Source organism: Eleginops maclovinus, chromosome 15 (genome assembly GCF_036324505.1).
Source record: "Eleginops maclovinus isolate JMC-PN-2008 ecotype Puerto Natales chromosome 15, JC_Emac_rtc_rv5, whole genome shotgun sequence".
Lineage (NCBI taxonomy): Eukaryota > Metazoa > Chordata > Actinopteri > Perciformes > Eleginopidae > Eleginops > Eleginops maclovinus.
This window is the reverse complement of record NC_086363.1, coordinates 4,029,433-4,049,273: the sequence shown is the minus strand read 5'-3', so window position 1 is coordinate 4,049,273 and position 19,841 is coordinate 4,029,433. Positions and strand designations below refer to the sequence as shown.

General features: G+C 40.8%; 1 protein-coding gene and 1 long non-coding RNA gene across 2 annotated transcripts in view; one reads left to right on the top strand and one right to left on the bottom strand.

Annotated features, from left to right (window-relative positions):
- Nucleotides 1–19,841, bottom strand: part of LOC134876832 (uncharacterized) — a 76,704-nt gene that overhangs the window by 7,895 nt on the left and 48,968 nt on the right. The window contains exon 3 of the long non-coding RNA XR_010167499.1: nucleotides 11,762–11,878. This is a non-coding gene — a long non-coding RNA (uncharacterized LOC134876832). The remainder of the gene's footprint in view (nucleotides 1–11,761; nucleotides 11,879–19,841) is intronic.
- tfap2d (transcription factor AP-2 delta (activating enhancer binding protein 2 delta)) lies at nucleotides 131–16,215 on the top strand. The gene is made up of 8 exons (XM_063902005.1): nucleotides 131–305; nucleotides 912–1,430; nucleotides 5,282–5,342; nucleotides 11,733–11,898; nucleotides 13,392–13,510; nucleotides 13,644–13,785; nucleotides 14,586–14,699; nucleotides 15,999–16,215. The coding sequence occupies exons 1-8, from the start codon at nucleotides 267–269 to the stop codon at nucleotides 16,213–16,215; spliced, it is 1,377 nt and encodes a 458-aa protein (XP_063758075.1). The 5' UTR covers nucleotides 131–266.

The following is a 19,841-nucleotide window of genomic DNA, read 5'->3' as shown; positions in this document are numbered from 1 at the left end:
TGCTTAATTTTCAAAACTTCTATATTACCAAGGGACCTACGACATCAGCCGAGAAATACCCTGCAAGTACAAAATCCGTGAGCCAGCCCCGTCCGTGCAGAGGGGAGACGCTCCTGCTTTCTGCCGATACCGAGAGCAGGCGAGGGGGACTTTTCCATTTCTCTTGCTTTTTGAGGATTTTAACGCATTTTTTATTATTGCCATTCGACCGGGCCAGAGAGCGGAGAAAGAAAAAAAAAACGGGGTTACTTTGGAGAAAAAACACAATGTCAGCGACCTTCCCCGGACTTGTCCACGACGCAGAGGTAGGCTAATTTATTAACTTGTAACTGAAATTATAGCAGCTGTGTGGAAGAATAAATATTGTTCGGTTTAGAATTACGCACTCGTTATGAGATCGAAGTTTAATTATACTGAATAAAACAATATAATGCATGGGATAAATGAGTGGTGCATCTCAGTGCAGCAGCCGGTAAAAACGGGGCTTTTTATTATGTGTGTGGAAGCAGATAACAGTGTGATTAGAACATTTTAGGGCGGAACACTCCGCTGTGTCTCTCTCTGCTTACCTCCCATCCACAATGAGCGAGAGAGCAGGGACAGTAAATTTGCCAGCAGCTCGGTAATAATAATAATATATAACAGCACGCCTTTTAAAACGCTGGGAGGAGAGTGACAGGCATGCCAAAGGGAGAGGGGAAAAAATACCGATGGCTCCTGTTGCCGTGTTCCCCTCCCGGGCGTGTGGAAATGACATCTCCTTCAGGTGGTTTAAAGTGGAGAAAAAAAACGCTTTGAGTGTGTGAGTTGTGTTTTTGCGTGTGTTTTGGGAGGCAGAGAGAGGAGACACCGCGGCTGATGCTAAATGACACGCGGCTCATATATCTCCCCGTCTCTTTATTATCTTGTAGATACGTCACGACGGATCAAACAGCTACCGACTCATGCAGCTCGGATGCCTGGAGTCCGTGGCCAACTCCTCGGTCGCCTACTCCTCCTCCTCCCCGCTCACCTACCCGGCGCCCGCGGGCACGGAGTTCGCATCGCCCTACTTCTCAGCGAACCACCAGTACACGCCCCTGCACCACCAGTCCTTCCACTACGAGTTCCAGCACTCCCACCCGGCCGTGGCCCCGGAGGCCTACGGACTCAACTCGCTGCACTCGGGCCAGTACTACCAGCAGATCCACCACGGAGAGCCTGCGGACTTCATCAACCTGCACAATGCGCGCTCGGCCCTCAAGTCCTCGTGCCTGGACGAGCAGCAGCGGCGCGAGCTCGGCTGTCTCGATGCGTACCGGCGCCACGACCTGTCGCTGATGACGTCACACGGCTCCCAGGCCTACGGCGTCGGTATGCACCACCCGGACCAGAGACTGCTGCCCGCCGGTGGCCTGGGGCTCTCATCGTCCGGGTCAGACGATCTGCAGGTACCAGCGGCCTCTCCAACACTCTGTCCGATAATACACACACATCTCCTCCAGGCCTCACATCCAATGGCGGTTCTAGAGAAGTTTACTTGGTGGGGGGGTAATTCTGGACGATGGAGACAAAGACAGTGTTCAAGATTTAAACTCAGTTCAATATAAAGTCATACAACACAACATTTAAAATACATTTTTTTCTTTTGTTTTGCATTATCATAGATTTATTGTTTTTGAGGGGGGCTTTAGGGGGGTCCAAGCTCAGTGTTACAGTTGCTAGAACTGCCCATGCTCACACCCAACCCCTCATTGTACAGACTTTTACCATTGCATTTCAGGTTGGTTTATTAAAACTGCTCCATGATAAAATACAAACCCTTACAAGAGCCAGTATCCCTGCCCCACTGGCCTACTATTGCACCCCCTCCTCCCCCCCAGCAAACAGCAATTCCCAAATATTGAACAGAAAGACAGCGCCAGATGTCTGTCTGTCTGCCTGTCTGCTTATCCTGTCTGCTGTCTATGACACTGACAGAGCTGCATTACACTTAGCCTGCAGTTTTATACCCTCTCCGTGCTACTTTGGAGTAAATAATGTTGGATCTTGAGATGATTGTGTTGCCAAACTAAACGTGACTGTACAACAGGCTGAGTAAATGTCAAGTGCACCCGGCGCAGCGCCTCTGAAAGGACGGCCTGTTTTCTAAAGGTTAATTGACTGGCAGTCTATACAATCCTATTGTGAAATCCGCCCTTTATTTTCCCCAGAAACACACGGGACCATATTTTACATAATTCTTTTCGATGTAAAGAAATGGTGGAGATGAATCGCACGGCTCTTGTGTGTGTTAGTGTGTGTGAGTGTGTGTGTCCGGCTGTCTGTTGAGGCAGAGAAAAGCCGCTGGTTGCTCTATTCTCCGGTAAAGGGCGGATTAACGGATCGGGGTTCAGAGCACAATGCCCTGCTCCAGCACCATAAAGCACCGTAGTTTATCCAATTACCGACTTAACGTCAATCAACTTTGTTGCTTATGCAGCGACATCTGAGCAGCTTAAAACACGTCTCTAGTTAAACACACTTTAACACACCGACACATCATTTCAGTCACGTTCACTGTTTACCAACTCCAGTTCAGCTCGATAAAGATCGAAGTCATTAACGCAACATATTCCAATGTTTACATTATGTTCAAATAATATAAATAATAACAGCGATCATATTTTAATGGCGATAGAAATAAGTAACTTTTTTATTGTTTTAACAATTATTCAGTTTTCTTTTTATTAATTTATTTTACTTTATTTAAAGGGTGTGCAAGGATTATTACATTAAAAAATACGTGAATTATCCTTAAATATATTAACAAGTTATGAGAATTAAAATTGTGCCTGACTGATTTCTTAAATTATTATATTTTAATAACTATTTTTCATGCACTTTTTAAATATGGTTTCTAAGTAAGATTTAATAATGTTAATTCCGTGATAAAAAAAACATGTCATTTTTATTTATGTTTTTAAAATGATTCAGTTTTATTTCAATGTATTTAGTTTTCTTTATTTAAATGGTTTGGTAGTGTAAACTGAGGATGATTATTCCATTAAAACATGAAACGTGAACAGTTCTTAAATATTATTGCAAGGTATAATAATTACAATTTTGCCTGCATGACTTTGTTTTAATTATTATATTTTATCACAATTTCTTGCGTAATGTAATACGTGAAATGTACTAATGGTAATGTTGCGATAAAACAATAATGATATCTAATTTATTCTACAGTAGTTAGAGTATATTGGTTGCTAAATTAGGCAACAGTTTAATATTAATAGTATAAAAAAGTAAGATTTTATGTTAATTTCTAGGCTCTCACTTGATCATTGTTAAAGCAAATACCATATTTATCTTATAAGCTGCTGGCACTTGAAAAGAGCCCAGGTTTGACCCTTTTATTGAGAAAAAGAAAGCGCCGGTTCGTGAACCTGAGCTCGCGCAAGGCGGATGTCTGAACGGAACAGATGCGGCCATGGTCTCGTGCTGCCCGGTCGCATGTTTGAGCGTTAAAGAGATTTTCATGCTGAACAAAAGCAGCTGCCACACCTTTCTCCCGTCACTAAGCTAATTCATGCAAGACCTCTGCGTTTTGTATATTGATTTTATAATCACTTTAGCTTCGGAATAGAAGAAAAGGGAACAGGAGCTGGTTAAGAAAGAACTACAACAAGCTCCCTTTTCTCACTTTTATTTTAATCAGGCTTTCTGCGTGGGCCAGGCCTCGAGGCTCGCACGAGGGATTAAGTGTTTTCTGAATAAAAAGCGCGTGTTCTCCTTTCTTGATGACATTGTTGATAGCACGCGAGTCTGATCTCGACCCAAAATGGCGACGGTAACAGGTTTCCATACATTCAGGGAAACCTGTTTAACACTGAATGTATATAGTAAAATATCCAAAAGGGTTGAGACATTGTCTGCCATAAGGAGTTATAGTGAGGAGAAATGATGAGAATGGATTTCAACCAATCAAATAAGCACAAATCACAGTATATTTGCATACACTGTAGAGCCAGATTGAATATTATCTTTCCCTATATCAATAGAAATGATGGAGTGATATAATGTTACATTTTTTCACTTACTCACCATTAGCTTATAGGACGCTTCTTGTGTGCCTGCTGGTTACAGTGCAACATGCAGGGCCATATCTATAGGGAAACCTGTTTACTACTGAGGTAATAAATCCTGAAAGGTGTGAGACATAGTGGAGTTATAGTGAAGAGAAACTGACAAGCATTAATAGATTTTAACTGGTCAAATAAGCACAATTCATATATCTGTGTATTGAATATCTTTCCATAAGAGATGGGAGAATGCATTGATATAATGTGATTTATCTTCCTAGCCCACGGCAGCGTGTTGTGTATTAGGTATTGTGTGTGTGTTGTTTGCTATATAGATTGATCCCCAACAGGTCGGTGGCTGCAACCAAACTCTGGACACTAAAGCTCATTCTCAGTCTGGACGAGGTGTGCTGTCCTCGCTTTTAGCCTGAAGCCTTTCAAATTAAGCTCGTTTCTGGGTGAGCCGTGAGCTGCATCCTTTATCTTACTGTGCCCTCAATTTTACTCAAAGCCTTAAGTGACGTTCACTTTCTAACAAAAAGGCTTTCACTGCTGAATATTGCTCAGAGGGCTACAACAAGGGCCAATGTAATGTAAAATGTGTTTGCTTTTATAGCCAAACTTAACTTAAATGATGTAGTGGTTTCCAACCTGTGGTTTGGGCAGCCATAAAGGGGTCGAAAGACAGATTTAAGGGATCAAGTGTAATCCAAACATGTATTCGGATACACAAAAAAAATGGTTATTTTGAACTAATTCATAATGTGTTCCTATGAATTACTGACTCTTAATATCTTAAATGATCACAATGGAAAAACTATGGGATGGGTAAATTAAAAATGTACACTTTTAAATGGAAACAGGCCAGTGTTAAGGGTCCACTGATCCATACAGTTTCCGGGACATATGATGCTGAAGCAATATTAAACAACCCAATGTTTAGCTGCTGATGACAAGAAATGTATGTTTAAATTATAGTGTTGTTTGTTCTGTTATTACAATGGCCTTATTTCATGTATATATATAGGCCTAAATAAGGTTTCTGTCAGAGGGACTATTTTCTAAGGTAAATTGATTACCATAAAGTATCACAGCTCCCAAGAAAAACGAGAGAAACTCCATTTATACAAGGTGTTTCTGGGGCAGCTGGGTACACAGTGCTCCAGCGGTGTGAAACACATCTGGGTGAAGTGATTTCACCTGCCTTGGCTCGTGCTAATGACTGCGTGTCTCCGCAGGGCTCCGTGGAAGCGCAGTGTGGGCTCGTGCTGAACGGCCAAGGGGGCGTCATCCGGAGAGGTAAGGGTTTATTCTCTCTGTATTGTTGTACCGGAGGACCGTGAACACAACACGACAGCGAGCAGACAGACAAACAAGCGGAACACCTCCTCTCTGTTGTCTGCTGTCAACGTGTTACAGGAGCGGCTCCATTTAAACACCAACACACTGTACACGCTGCTGCACATTTCCACTATGACATGGACTGTCACTCAACTGTGTTTTATCAGTCACTCGAAACGTCATTGAGTTTTTAATCCAGGAAATTAAAAAGTCAACAAAGTCATGATTTTAATATACCTATTATTCTCATGACTAAACTATAACAGACACTTCCTCGAGTTCTCTACTTAAGTACACTTTTGAGAGACTTACACTTTGAGTATTTCATTTTTTGCTAGAACAAACTACAATTCAGCGGTAGATAGTGCACTTTTACTCCACTACATTTATTTAATACCTTTAGTTATTAGTTACCATCATTTAAATCAACACTTAAATCAGACTTTAGTTACACCTGGAGTAAATTCACAAGCTACCCTGCAGTATACATATAATTAAAACATGCTGCACCTTTACCAGCTTTGAGAACACTTTAATGATCAATAATTATAAAACATATCAGAGATATTATTCTGAGATGGGCCAATCTGCATAATGAGTACGTTTGGTACTTATTTTGATGGCAATACTATTGTGCTTTTACTTGAGTAACATTTTGATTGTAACAGAGTATTCCTACTTCTACTTTTACTTAAGTACAAGATCTGAGTACTTCTCCCACCTCTGTCAGTCCCTCTAAACGTCAATGACTTTTTTCCAGCTAATTAAAATGTCAACAAAAACAAAACGAAATATGATTTGCTAGTTTACACTTAGTTCTCACACAGATGTTCATTGGACATATTATAGCATTACTGCACTTAACAGACACTTCCTGTTTGAAGTCAAACCTGTGTCCTAACAGAGCAGACTGACGGCTCGTCTTTGTTTTCATTAAATAAACACACTGTTTGAATGTCATATGCATGCTTATTTTTAGATCATAAATTCACCATGACCCCCAAACATTGCAGCTAAAGATCTTTTTCCTAATACAAAATTCGAAAAAACCGGAGTAAGTAATAACCCTGTTATTTATGCTACACGATCTATTTCTAATAGTTCCTAAAAACACAACTTTGCAGACTCTAAAATGCTACAGTAATATGTAAAAGGCTATCTGGCTTAATTCAACAAACTAAAGGGTGTCCAAATTCCATTATAATAATGTATTTTGTAAATGATTGCACATAATGTTCATTTAGCTTCTGGGCAAATATCATTTTGTCTTATTTATTTATCTGTGGGTTGTAATGTAAACCAGATAACATTAATAATTGTGCATCTTGAGTGCAATAAATGTCATTTCTTAAAAGTAGGCTAACTGTTCAATCAGATACAGCCTTTAAGAGGTGGATGGACCCAGACATCAGGCCAGCCTATTTCCTTACTAGTCTGGGTTTTACCACTGTATGACTGTGCTTTATAGGTCCATCAAAGCCATAGATATTTTAGACTATGTGTTTTTTTTTCACGCAGAGAGGAAGACTGTGTCTCGGGTTTAATTTTTCATCAGCTCATTCTAGGTGTTGGGGCTTTTCTCTCGGATTGACGCGGGAATCCCTTCGCTATCACTTTCGGTTAATGGTGCGCCGTATTTGGCCCTGAGCTCAGCCGCTGCAACCATCACAACCAATAATCTTTGCTTTACCTCGCGCTCCCGTATCGATAGCTTCTCTCGCCTCCGGCGCACGCTTTGATATGCTAATGCCGCGCGGGGCCCCGGATTCAGCCGAGATCATATTAATGTTGTTCTTTCTGACTGCGGCTTTGGCGGCATGAATATTCACATAACCTTTTTCAAAAGAAAATCACTCAAGAAACGCGGATCCTACTTAGGAATCGTCTGTGTTTTTAATCATCCCCCTCTATCCCCTTTTCCAGTTCAGCTTTATAACAGCATGCCTCACAGACAGAGGTGGGAGAAGTACTCAGATCTTGTACTCAAGTAAAAGCAGAAGTGCAGAGTGTAGGAGAGGAGCACTCTGTTACAAGTACTGCATTCAAAATGTTACTTAAAGTATAAAAGTAATATAGTTATATTTCAGAATAATATATATGATATATTCAGATTATAATTATTGATGTAACTGTTATCAAAGCTGGTAAAGGTGCAGCTAATTTAAATCAATGTGTATACTGCAGGGTAGCTCGTGAAAGCTTGCTTATTTAAGTGTTGATTATATTTCACATCATTTATCAAACTGTGCAAAGTAACTAAACATATTAAATAAATGTAAAGGAGTAGAGACACACGATTTACCTCTGCACTTTAGTGGGGTAGAAGTACAAAGTAGTAAAGTACAAGTATCTCACAATTGTACTTAGTACTTCAGTAAATCTACTACCCCCCGTGCACGCGCATCTCTCTGTTCTGTTAAAGACATTGGCCAGCTTTTTATTTAAGCTATAAACATTGTTGTTAGAATATGAGGAAGATGACATTTGGCCCGTGTCTCTTTTTCTTTAATTTTCGTGGCAAACTCGTAAAAGGCGCTTGATTCCGCGTGTGATCCCGCCCGCCGCTCGCGCCGCAGCCCGAGGCTACTCTCCGTTTAAATACCGTTATCGCCTCTGGGCCCGCGCGCTCCACTGACTGCACTATACCGGCAATAGCTCTTTTCGATTGCCCTTGGCAACATGAAATACAAACTACTTTGAATCAAAACATTTTTAGGGGAATTAATATGATGTGAACACACGGCTTTCGGAGGCGCGCGCCTCTGTCAGAGCGCGTGAGTCTGACAGACAGGTCTGCCGGGTTTGTGTCACACACAGACGAGCCGGACTACACACACAAACACACACACACACACACACACACACACACACACACACACACACACACACACACACACACACACACACACACACACACACACACACACACACACACACACACACACACACACACACACACACACACACACACACACACACACACACACCAATAGTATCAATGGATTCCCCTCAACCTGCAATCTAACATTTCTGCCAGACATGCAACTCCCATACTGCCTTGCGCAAAGTGCTGTAGTAGCTAACAGTTTCCACACAAAAGAGAGGTTCAGGAATGAGTCCTAATACCCGGAAATGAGTTTGCATTTGACCACGGGTCTCGATTCAACAGTTTTTGGCTTGATGCCTGAAATAAGAATTGTGGAGGTTTTACTGCCTTTCTATAGGACATAAAATACGCCAGTGAATACGAAATTCTGAAGCTGATGTGTCATTAGAACGGAGGCTAACAAAAACTAAATAAGCTAATAAACACCACGTCATTAGCCGCCTTTAGCTTAGCAGTTGTGACATGAAGTCATGTGACCGTGATGTAGTTCTTTTATAGCCTAACTACCTTTTTATTTCTAGCGATTGCATTCACGCTCCAAAAATTATAAGATTTTAAAACATGGCGTGATCATACCAGGGATCATATTTCTTACATTTTCCAAAATCCAATGTCAAATTCCTATTGGCTTTTGTCGAGGGAGCCCTTGCAATGCTAACTTCCGGGTCGGGCCTACAAAAATACGTCATCACATGTCACAGTTGTCTGCACGAGAGGTGCTGAAAAGAAAGGTGGACGTCGCTGTCCATGGTGCTGAACCTGGCTGATATGTTTCTGAAGCTGTAGGTCTGCCTTCCTGCGGCCAGAGAAACTAGCACATTTCTGCTGAACCTAAATAATAGATTCACAGAGCAAAGAATATAGGTTACACTTGCTGATATACAAGGCTTACTCGGTGCCCAAACTGTCCACATTGCCTGGAAAGATTGGGTGTGTAGCCAATCGTCGCCGGCAGCGTTGTTCTTTCGGCCTAAATGGCTTCCCTTTCTTCATTCCATCATATCCAGCACGGCCTAATAACAAAGCGACACACCCTGCTGTTAGATTTGATAATGAGGCGGATGAATAATAGAATATAGCCTACAGTACATCAGACAGAAACCTTGCGTTTCAGCTGCTTGGGACGTTAGTTCAAGTGAAAGTTTAATAATAATAGGCAGAGCAGTCGATTTATTCCAGGAGGATGCAGCTACACTGATTCAGGTGTAATTAATAATGTGAGAGAGCCTTCACCATCACAACACCAATCGTTTGTTTAGAAGCCTCAAGAACACAAGCCGGTATTGGTGATTGAAGGGAGGCTTTTATCGAAGATTACAGCAGGCTTTTCCTTCATACAGACTCATATTGAGCTGAAACAGAAATATAAATGTGTATATATTGTATTAAATGTAATATTTAACAAGTGAAAAGGAGAAAAAAGACATTGATCTCCCCAGTTGTGTTTGAAAATACTATATTCTTTGTATTTTTAATGGATCAAATGTGCATTTCTTCTATTTTTCTGGTTTACTTTTATATTAAAATTATATTTAACATAGCAATCGCAGCTGTGCTTAAGGCTGTGAACAAGCCAGATGTCCAGTTAAAACGTGTATCTTTGATATTCCGTACATTTTTCAGATACACTTAAGGATTCAGTTTTCTTAAATGGGTTAAAAGAAGTCAGTTTCTTCAAAAAACATTTCAAAAATCAGTTGGATTATCTGTGAAATATATTGGTACAAAGCTCAAAAGAGGGTTGTTTTTCTTCACTCTTGAAAAGGTGACATTTTGGAGATGCATGGTTTTCATGTGCAAAGATCAAATAGGCCACGTTCTTAATTTGGGTTTTGGGTTTGGAGGCAGGTTTTTGAGGCAGTGTAATCACAAATGTGGATGAACATACTGCCTGTGACAAAAGAGAGGTTGTTAAGATAAAAATATCTTTGTTTCATCTATCATTTCACAGGGAAAGAAGAGACATTCCCCTTCACTGCGACCATCCTCAGATATATCGCTGCTTTTTAAACTTATATAATGTCCAGATACATTTGATTTCTTACAAATAAGGGAGACCTGATGCAAAGTGTGAACGCTACCCTCCTCAGGGTTGAGGATACATTTTTACTTTTATGCATTAGACTAAAATGCACATGTATTTTCTATGAGTCGAGGCTTTTCAAGGTCTGCATTGATTTTTCGGGGTTATATTCAGCCCAGACCTGGAAGCAGCTACACTAAAAATAAAGAAAAATACTGTTGCAGCTCTTCAAAAATACAGCAACCTCTCATTACTTGCAGAATTTATTACCAAATGAAGTATCCCTCAAACTAAATGAGGTCCCATAATATTTTCACTGCTTCTGGCGTTGCGCTCATTGCTTGTTGCCCTTGCAGGGAGTAAACATGCATTATTATTATTGTTAAATTGATATGCATTTGAGAATATCCTCCTTGCATCTTTCACACTTTACTGATCCGTATCTAATTAAATGTGAAGGAACATAAATCTGTATTTTGTATTCCTTATCACAACGGCTGTCTAGGCTGTATGTAGTATATACACACATGGAAGCACTTGAGTTTGATCAGAATACCTGAATTTCTGCATTTTTAAAATGGTTTAATAGACCATTTTAAATCACTATTACCAACATATCATACGTGTGATTGGGATAATGCGCCTATAGCTTTATAAAAACCCAACAAAAATCTTGTGTCTACAAAGGAACTTTCACAGAATAGCACAAATGTTTCTGGTGTTGTAATTTGTGCAATGTTAAAGCAAACCATAATGAAAAATGCACATTCAAAATGGGGTCAAAAGGTGATTTAGCATTCCTGTTAATGATGTTTTGACCTATCATTTGCAACCGTAGTAGTACACAGAATAGTTGCAACGTACAATTTCACCGATGATTTATAAAACGCTTTTATCAACCTAGAAGTGAAGGGTTTTAAATGTGGTGGACGGCTCCACTCTTTGTTTAATTGGCTGTTGAGTGGCGCTGCAATACTTCAAGCTTCATGTTTGTTTGTCTGTTGACACTCAGCCTCATTAGAGAAATACTACTGCCAATCCTGTATTCACTCTTATAGCAGGGAAAACACACTGTAATATATCGGCTGTTTGTTAAAATAACAGACAGTTATTGTGCAACGCTTCATGTCAGCTTTTACAAAAGCAACACCGAAGTGATTATTTACTGCTCCATGAAAAACTTCCTAACCATTCAAAACCCAAATTTAGTATTAAGAAGAACATGACAGGAGAAAACGGGACTGTTTGTATTAGTTCAAGAAAAGGGGACAAAATCGTTTGTGTACTAAGAAATGTGTAACGAATTTAAGGTAAAAATAAATGAGTAACGCAACAATACAATCTCATCCAGTGACTCGACTGACAACTAACAGCTATTTCTTTAACTGTCTTCAGTAATACTGCTGTTAACAGTGCTGTGTGTTGTGTTTGTGTGCAGGGGGAACCTGTGTGGTGAATCCTACAGACCTGTTCTGTTCGGTACCGGGCCGCCTGTCCCTGCTCAGCTCCACCTCCAAGTACAAAGTGACCATCGCCGAGGTGAAGAGAAGACTGTCCCCACCAGAGTGCCTCAACGCCTCCCTACTGGGCGGAATATTACGCAGGTCAGTACACAAAAACACACACATGCAAACAGAGGGCCGGTGCAAACTAGTTTCTACTTAGTGATTTAGTTCTCTTTTAAGGCAAAGTTGCTCCCAATAAATCCACTGATCCCTAAACTACAATTTGATGGTTTGAAAGAAAGGTCAAAGCCATGTAAGACTCAAAACTTCCTAAAACTCCATTCATTTTGCAGCTGCAGGGTTATGCACGAGTGAAATTGTCGAAAAACATAAAAACTAGCAGAACAAATCAACAGATAAAAGCCAAAATCATGAAAATGTAGATTTATGGAAGGGATGTTCATATGGATTCTACTGGATTATGTAAATGATTTTGTTATTCCGTCCCCCTGTATGTCCTGTAACAAAATAACACTGGAGAGTATGACACAGAGAGGGGGATTTTAAAAGTGAAAACAGTTCTTTAAAGCGTAAATCTGGCAGGGGAACATTGGAAAGTGCTGCCTGAGTCTTTGTAGCCCTCAGATGAAACAGAGGATATACTGCAGCGCACACAAAGACTTATTGTGGGCGAGCGAGGGCCGGGCTGCACGCGCCGCCATGCCCAGGGAGCCAGGGGGAGGCGAGACCAGGCCAAAGCATGCCAGGATCAGAGGAACCAGAGGAAAGCAAGAGTTGCCAGCGCTGTATTATTGATGAGGCGGAGAGAAAGGGAAGGGGGAAGAGGAGAGAGAGAGAGAGAGAGAGAGAGAGAGAGAGAGAGAGAGAATATGGCTGCTTTACTACAAGATGAGGCCTCAACAAACATGTGCATAGAGAGGGGGGTGATCTGGATCCAACGGAGAGTAAATCCACACAGTGTCGATCAGGAAATTACGATCAATGTTTATGAGTTTGAAGTGCAGGTTTCTCTCTTTGAACACTTGATTTGTCACAGAATGATAGAAAAACCTCAGTCATTTCAATCAAAAACATCCCAGAAGGAGTTTTTATGAGTTTTATCGGACAGAAAGAAGCCACATATGGACTTAATATCTCACTTAAAAAGATAAAGAAATGACAGAGACTATTACTGGGTATAGAGACACAGACGCTCAAACAGTGACAGAGGAAACTCAAGGGGACATGCCAGCACATCCATATAATGAGTTGACATGTTTTAATTTCACACGCTTTGATTTAATGCTTAATTTCCTAGCTTTGTCAAATCAAAGCAAATCTATATTCTTCTAAGACTTAATTAAACGCATATATAGCGTTTGTGGTTTCGTTGGGATTTTTGAGTCTTATGTCATGTAATAGAAATAGGATGACGGCTTTAGGACTTTTTATCCCAGGGGGGAAATTAGTTTTGTGACAGTGGCCTCAATCTAGAAAAAATAAATAGAATAAAACATTATTATTAACCAGATATCGCTACAAATGTCCAGCGTCTAATACATGCACAGTTTTAGCTACTGATCCCAGTCCCAGTGTAAGTCAGAGTGTGATTTTGAAAATGTGTTATAAATAGTATTTTTCTTTTTCCACAGAGCCAAGTCTAAGAATGGAGGCCGGTGTCTTCGTGAGAAATTAGACCGTTTAGGCCTCAACCTGCCGGCCGGACGGAGGAAAGCTGCCAACGTCACACTGCTCACATCCCTGGTGGAAGGTAAGGGACTTGTACCTAAAATACTCTCCAATAACGTCTACATTTTATTCACAGCTTCAGATATATTCCAGTTTTCATATTTAATCCTTCAAGCCCTTGTTTCACCAGTTTTTTCTCCTGGTTTTGTGCTCAGGTGAGGCGCTCCACCTGGCGAGGGACTTCGGCTACACCTGCGAGACAGAGTTTCCCAGTAAGGCGGTGGGGGAACATTTGGCGAGGCAGCACAGCGAGCCGAAAGAAACCAGCGCACGCAAGAAAATGGTCCTGGCTACAAAGTAAGAACACACATGAATGACAAAGCTAAGACAAACTGAAAGAGTTTGTTTTGTGATGTTTTGATATCTTTAAAAAGTCAAAAGTTCAAGATTTAACTCGCTGTTTGTCTACAAGTCTATAGCTGTTGTTGAAAATCACAGATCAATTTGAGAGTTGTCAAGAAAATTGATCATTTTGAAATTGAATTGTTCTCACCTAGCTCCTTATTTTCAGCCACTTTATAGTCATCATACGACTAACCGTCTACCCAGAGGGAATCTTTTGATAAAAAGTTCTCCGACCAACAACAATATTGACTTTATGAGAGGCAGACAAAAGAGAAAATGTAATAAACTCCAACTTCTGACCCAACACACTTCATGCATACATCAAGACAATGCAATAAAAAAACTTGCCATCAGGCTTGTGTTTGGGAAGGAAATTCTAACAAGCAGTGTTGCACATGGGTAAGGAAGTGCTGAAGGGAAACCGCTCCCACTCTTCACCAGCTAAAGTTGATTTTTTTTAGCCACAGTCATCCCAACAACGATTTTCAGACTGAACAAAATCAAATAAGACACCCCGGACCAAGGTTGAAATCAAACCTTTGCAGACTGTTTTGGAGCATTTTGTGTATCAACTGTTTTTGGGATTGACATTGAACCGGTCTAGCTCCTGCATGTAGTGTTCCCAGGGTGGAAGTGAAGATCGTGTATATCCAAAATGATGGGTGCAACAAAAATAAATAAATAGGAAGAACGATATGTTGTGTTGGGGACAGATGGTAAACCCTCTTTCCCTTCCCTCTTCTGTCCATCAGGCAAATCTGTAAGGAGTTCCAGGACTTATTGAGCCAAGACCGCTCTCCTCTGGGCTCCTCCAGACCGACCCCCATCCTGGACCTGGACATCCAGAGACACCTCACACACTTCAGGTAACACATAAGCTCTTAAACGAAGTATCCTGTTAGAAAAGTCTCCAATCTGGAGACAATTATTGGAAACTACTGAGTGTAGACAGTTTATTTTTTTGGCTCCGATCACTTTTCCATTTTCCAAAGATGCAGCTGTGCAGTCTGTTACTTGGTACAGAAAACAGAAGAGGAGGAAGGAAGAGCTTGTAAGCACAAATGTCACATCTATGGCGTCACCCACCGTTGCAGAATACTCATGTGGTGTCTAGACCCGGTTAGGTTGTAGAAACACAGTGAGGATCGATTGAACAGCAGCGTAAAGATCTGAGATGAGAGGCGACCAGATTTTCAGCTGTGCAGAAACCTGCCTGAGGATCTGAGAGGGCGGAAAACACATAATCATATTGGAAAATTGATTCTTATAATCTATTTCTCATTTATAATGTATTGTTCTTTTACAGTATTGGAAAGCTTCAAGTGTTTACTGGCTTTAGTTCAAGTCAGGATGAGGATGTGTGCCATTAAAATGTGTTTTATTGGAAATATAGAAAAGGAAAAGAAGGTTCTACAGAGTGTTCGGATAGAGGAGATTGGGTAGATTCAGTTTTGTTTGATTTCGCCTCACATGGGACACGTTCAGCTAGTCTTTGTTTTGAAGACATCACATATGACACATTCTGTACGATAGCTGCAAATAAAGAGTATTTCCATTGATGATAATTATCTAGATGTGTTATTAAGTCTAAAGAAGGTCATAAAATAATGAAAAATGCCCAAACTAATGTCTATAGGCCGAAGGGGAAGTGTTCAAATGTCTTGTATTGTCTCATCAACGTTGCTCAACTTCAAAATATATATCATATAAAACACAGAAAAGCAGATACTACTCACAACTACTACAGCAGGAAGAGGGCTTGTTTGCTAAGAAAATGACCTAAAGACATATTGATTATTAAAATAGTGGCCTGGTATTTATTAATCGATGAATCAATGTCTATTAAGGACTAGGATTTTGTAAAACCGTTACAAAATGACTTATATTTTTGTAGAATCAAGATGGAACAACATTTATAACATCAGAGCCAATGAAAGCTCAGCTCTCACAGGGGTAAACCTGATTAAAGACACTCTTTTAGGAGGATTAGAAGCTCCTTAGTGCAGGGAGAGGAAAGTTTAGTGAAGAAACTGAAGAGAAGAGGAATCTGCTCCACTTCGGTTACAGACGCTAAACTGTGCAGCATATTTCTCTGGGTTTCTTCCCCTGAATGAAACAACAGTCTGTGATTGTTCTGACTGTGTTTCCGCCTCTCTCCCTCACAGTCTGATCACTCACGGGTTCGGGACGCCGGCGGTCTGTGCAGCCCTCAGCACCTTTCAGACGGTCCTGAGTGAGATGCTCAACTACCTGGACAAAAACTCGGGCGGGAAGACGAGCGGACCCAACGACCAGCAGATCAACAACAGCTCAGAGAAGACGCAGCTCCGGAAAACAGCCGAGCCCCAGAGCAAAGACGGGAAAACAGAAAAGACTGAGTAGCCCGCTCCCTCCCGTCCCTGTGCCTTGGAGCGCTGCATTTCGGAGTGTGTGTGTGTGTGTGTGTGTGTGTGTGTGTGTGTGTGTAAGGGTGCATTGTCAGAAAGGTTTTGTTAACTCGTGTGTCTTCTTTGGGACAAACCATCTTTATTATTATTATTATTTATTGAACCTATTTTGAAATGTAACACTAACCTGAACTGTCCCAGACAAGACGTCCTGATGTGTGTGAGTGCAAATAACCTGTTTAGGTGTGTGTGTGTGTGTGTGTGTGTGTGTGTGTGTGTGTGTGTGTGTGTGTGTGTGTGTGTGTGTGTGTCATGACAAGGAGGAGCATTGCCATGGAGACGGCTATGATACATCCAACACTTTTTATTTGTTAATTTATTAATTCTGAAAACAGGAAGTAAACAGACATGCTGACATCACTGTTTTCCAGGACAGGGGTGGTGACTGCCAACACACACTACACACACACATTACACACACTGTGGTGGGGCAATTAGATCTCTATCCAACTCATTGAGGTGTGGATTTTCTGCGAATAATATAAAAACTGAACCACTTTTTGTGTCTTTTAGAGGTTCATTTTATTTATTTAGTATTAATTTATTGAGAGAAATATCTTTCGTGAAAAATCTTGCATTTTCCACTGAATTCATCACTTCCGAAACATCTTTAACAGATTAAATTGAAATAAAGGACCATGATCTTACACATGCACACACACAAAAACACATCCACCCTAAAGGTTAAGGGCATTATATCTCTATCCAGCTCATTTACCTGAAGATATCCTGGAAAAAATTCAGGTTAATTTAATTGATTTTGTATTTCTTTATTGAGAGAAATCTCTTTCTTCAAGAAAAGTTTTGGTTTCCTGAACTGAATTCATCACTTCCTAACAATCTTCACATTTTAAATTAGAAGAACAGACCCTTACCCCCCCCACACACATACACACACACACACACACGCCCCTGTACCTGAGAAAGCAGTACAATCAGTGCCATATCAACCAGTCTGTTTGCCATGTGGGCGACAGAGAAAAAGACACTGTTTCTGGATGAGAGACTAACGCCACTGCCTGGGTTAGGCTACACTGTGGTGTGTGTGTGTGTGTGTGTGTGTGTGTGTGTGTGTGTGTGTGTGTGTGTGTGTGTGTGTGTGTGTGTGTGTGTGTGTGTGTGTGTGTGTGTGTGTGTGTGTGTGTGAGATAAAGTCAGAGTGAGAGAGAGAGAGAAAGAAGGGTCCAACTCAGCCATTTTGTAACAAGTGACTCTGCGGTTGCCGTCGTTCCTCTTCCCTGTGCATGTCTATCTTTGTACACTCCCCAGATCGCAAGTTTAGCCGACACAAGCTCTCTGACTCGCTCATGAACATTTGTAAAGATATATATAAATATTTAAATTACTTTTCTTGTAGGCTTTCAACTATATATATGTTAAATCCCTACCTTCTAAAATGCTGGTGTTCAATAAAGACAGTTGCTACGTGTTCTACTATTTACTGTGGTTTCATGATGTACTGTGCACACACACACACACACACACACACACACACACACACACACACACACACACACACACACACACACACACACACACACACACACACACACACACACACACACACACACACACACACACACACACACACACACACACACACACACACACACACACACACACACACACACACACACACACACACACACACACCATGTTTAACATACAGAAGGTGACACAGGAGCAAAAAGAGGAAGATCAAAGCCAGTGAGAGTGAATTATCCATACAAGTTCACAGTGTTACATTTGTAAAGTCACAGTTCCTCTCTAATGTTGTAAAAAAAAAGGGCTTTATCTACACAAAAGTTCAAAAGCCTCCTTTGTACGTGCAAGCATGTGTGTTTCCTTTTAGTTTGAGCGACTTCTGTCAGGTTTTCTGCTTATTTATATTTTTTTAAAAAGGAAAATGTGATAAAACCGAGAGAGGAGCTGCTGCATGGCGTCTCCATCCGGGCTCTGTTTACTCTTTAATATTCCCCTCATTTAAAAAGAGGTCACGTTCACCGCACAACACAAAAATACATAATCAGACAGGATGCATTTACTGTGATGCCTGCGCCGGTTTGTCACCCTGAATCAATGCAAATGGAGCCTCAGGTGGAGAAGTAATAGCGGCAGAGAGAGAGGAAATGAAGGGAGGAAGTGACACGGTGCAGAACGCCAGTATGCATTCCCAGTCATGCTGTTATTGTTTGGTCTGCTTTTTGACAGATGGTGTTATCCCACAAATACACACACACACACAGACCGACACCGACACACACACTGACACACACACACATTCAGTCAATGTTTTATGATGCTGGGACAAAGCTGAACCATTGTTGATGTGGAATGCATGATGACAAAAAGCAGGTTTCTTGGTTTTTAACAAGAGCAGCACCAGGATGTGCACCATCACTTAGTGGTTTTTGTAGACATACTGATACCTGCAGTATTTCTGTCAATGAGAGAGTTTTTATCCAATATAATGCAAAATAAGGGATCAAAGCAAATCTGCAACAGTTAAAACCACTGTTTATTCTAACAAGTGACGTGAAACGCATCTGAAGCTTTGCATAACTGCTAACACAGTGCTGAAAATGTCCTTTGTCAAGCAAAAATGTGTCATGATCACCATTCTCTGTTTGTAGTGTCTCACATTTGTTGTTTTTCTCTGACGTTTCCATCACTGCAAACAGGATATCTGTAATTTCCTGGCTGTTTGGACAAAACAAGCAATGTGATAACATCCCCTCTGCTTTTGGAAATTGTGTTATCTCACTATTTTCTGACATTTTACGGACTAAAAGCTTATTGGAAACCTCATCTAATGATTGACTGATTGCCCCGTTTTCTTTATATTCCTTATTTCCCTGCTTATAACTAATGTCCTCGGTGATCATTACCAGATCCAGGTTATTTTACAAGAAGCAGAAGTTCTATAGTGCCTGTGTATTGTGTCAGGGTTTACTTACAGTACATCTTAATCCAAAACCATCTCTTAAAATCTAAAGCAATGAGTATTAGCTTTTCCAACCAACGTGAACATTAGGAACTTCTTCCCCCTGAATAAATTGCCCTTAAAACACTTCATGAAGCCAATTTATAGAAAAGGGAGTCATATTTCTTTGGATGTGGTTTGAAATGTTTACACTCAGCGATGTGTAGTCCAATTTGAGATTAAATCAACACGTTGGATACGTAAAAAGGCTCCCAAATGCTGAGATTTTAGGGGATTTAAAAATCTTGTCTGGAAGCTGTTGGGCTACAGAATAGTATAAATGTATGTGGTTCCAGTTTTGCTTTTTGTTTTTAATATAACATGTTTTAATCACACTTTGGATTCAACTACTGGAAGGAACTTCAATCACATTTGGCCGATATGGAAGAATCCGCCTGATATATAATCAAACTCATGAATCTGCAGCCCTGCGAGTAGAGATGCAACACAGGGATGTGTATGAAGCAGAGCTGCTTTCTAATTTGGCTCTTTGATGGTTGCTGCATCTCACTGAAGGGTATGAGCAGCAACAAATAATCACGAACACACACACTGTACACACACGCACACACACACAC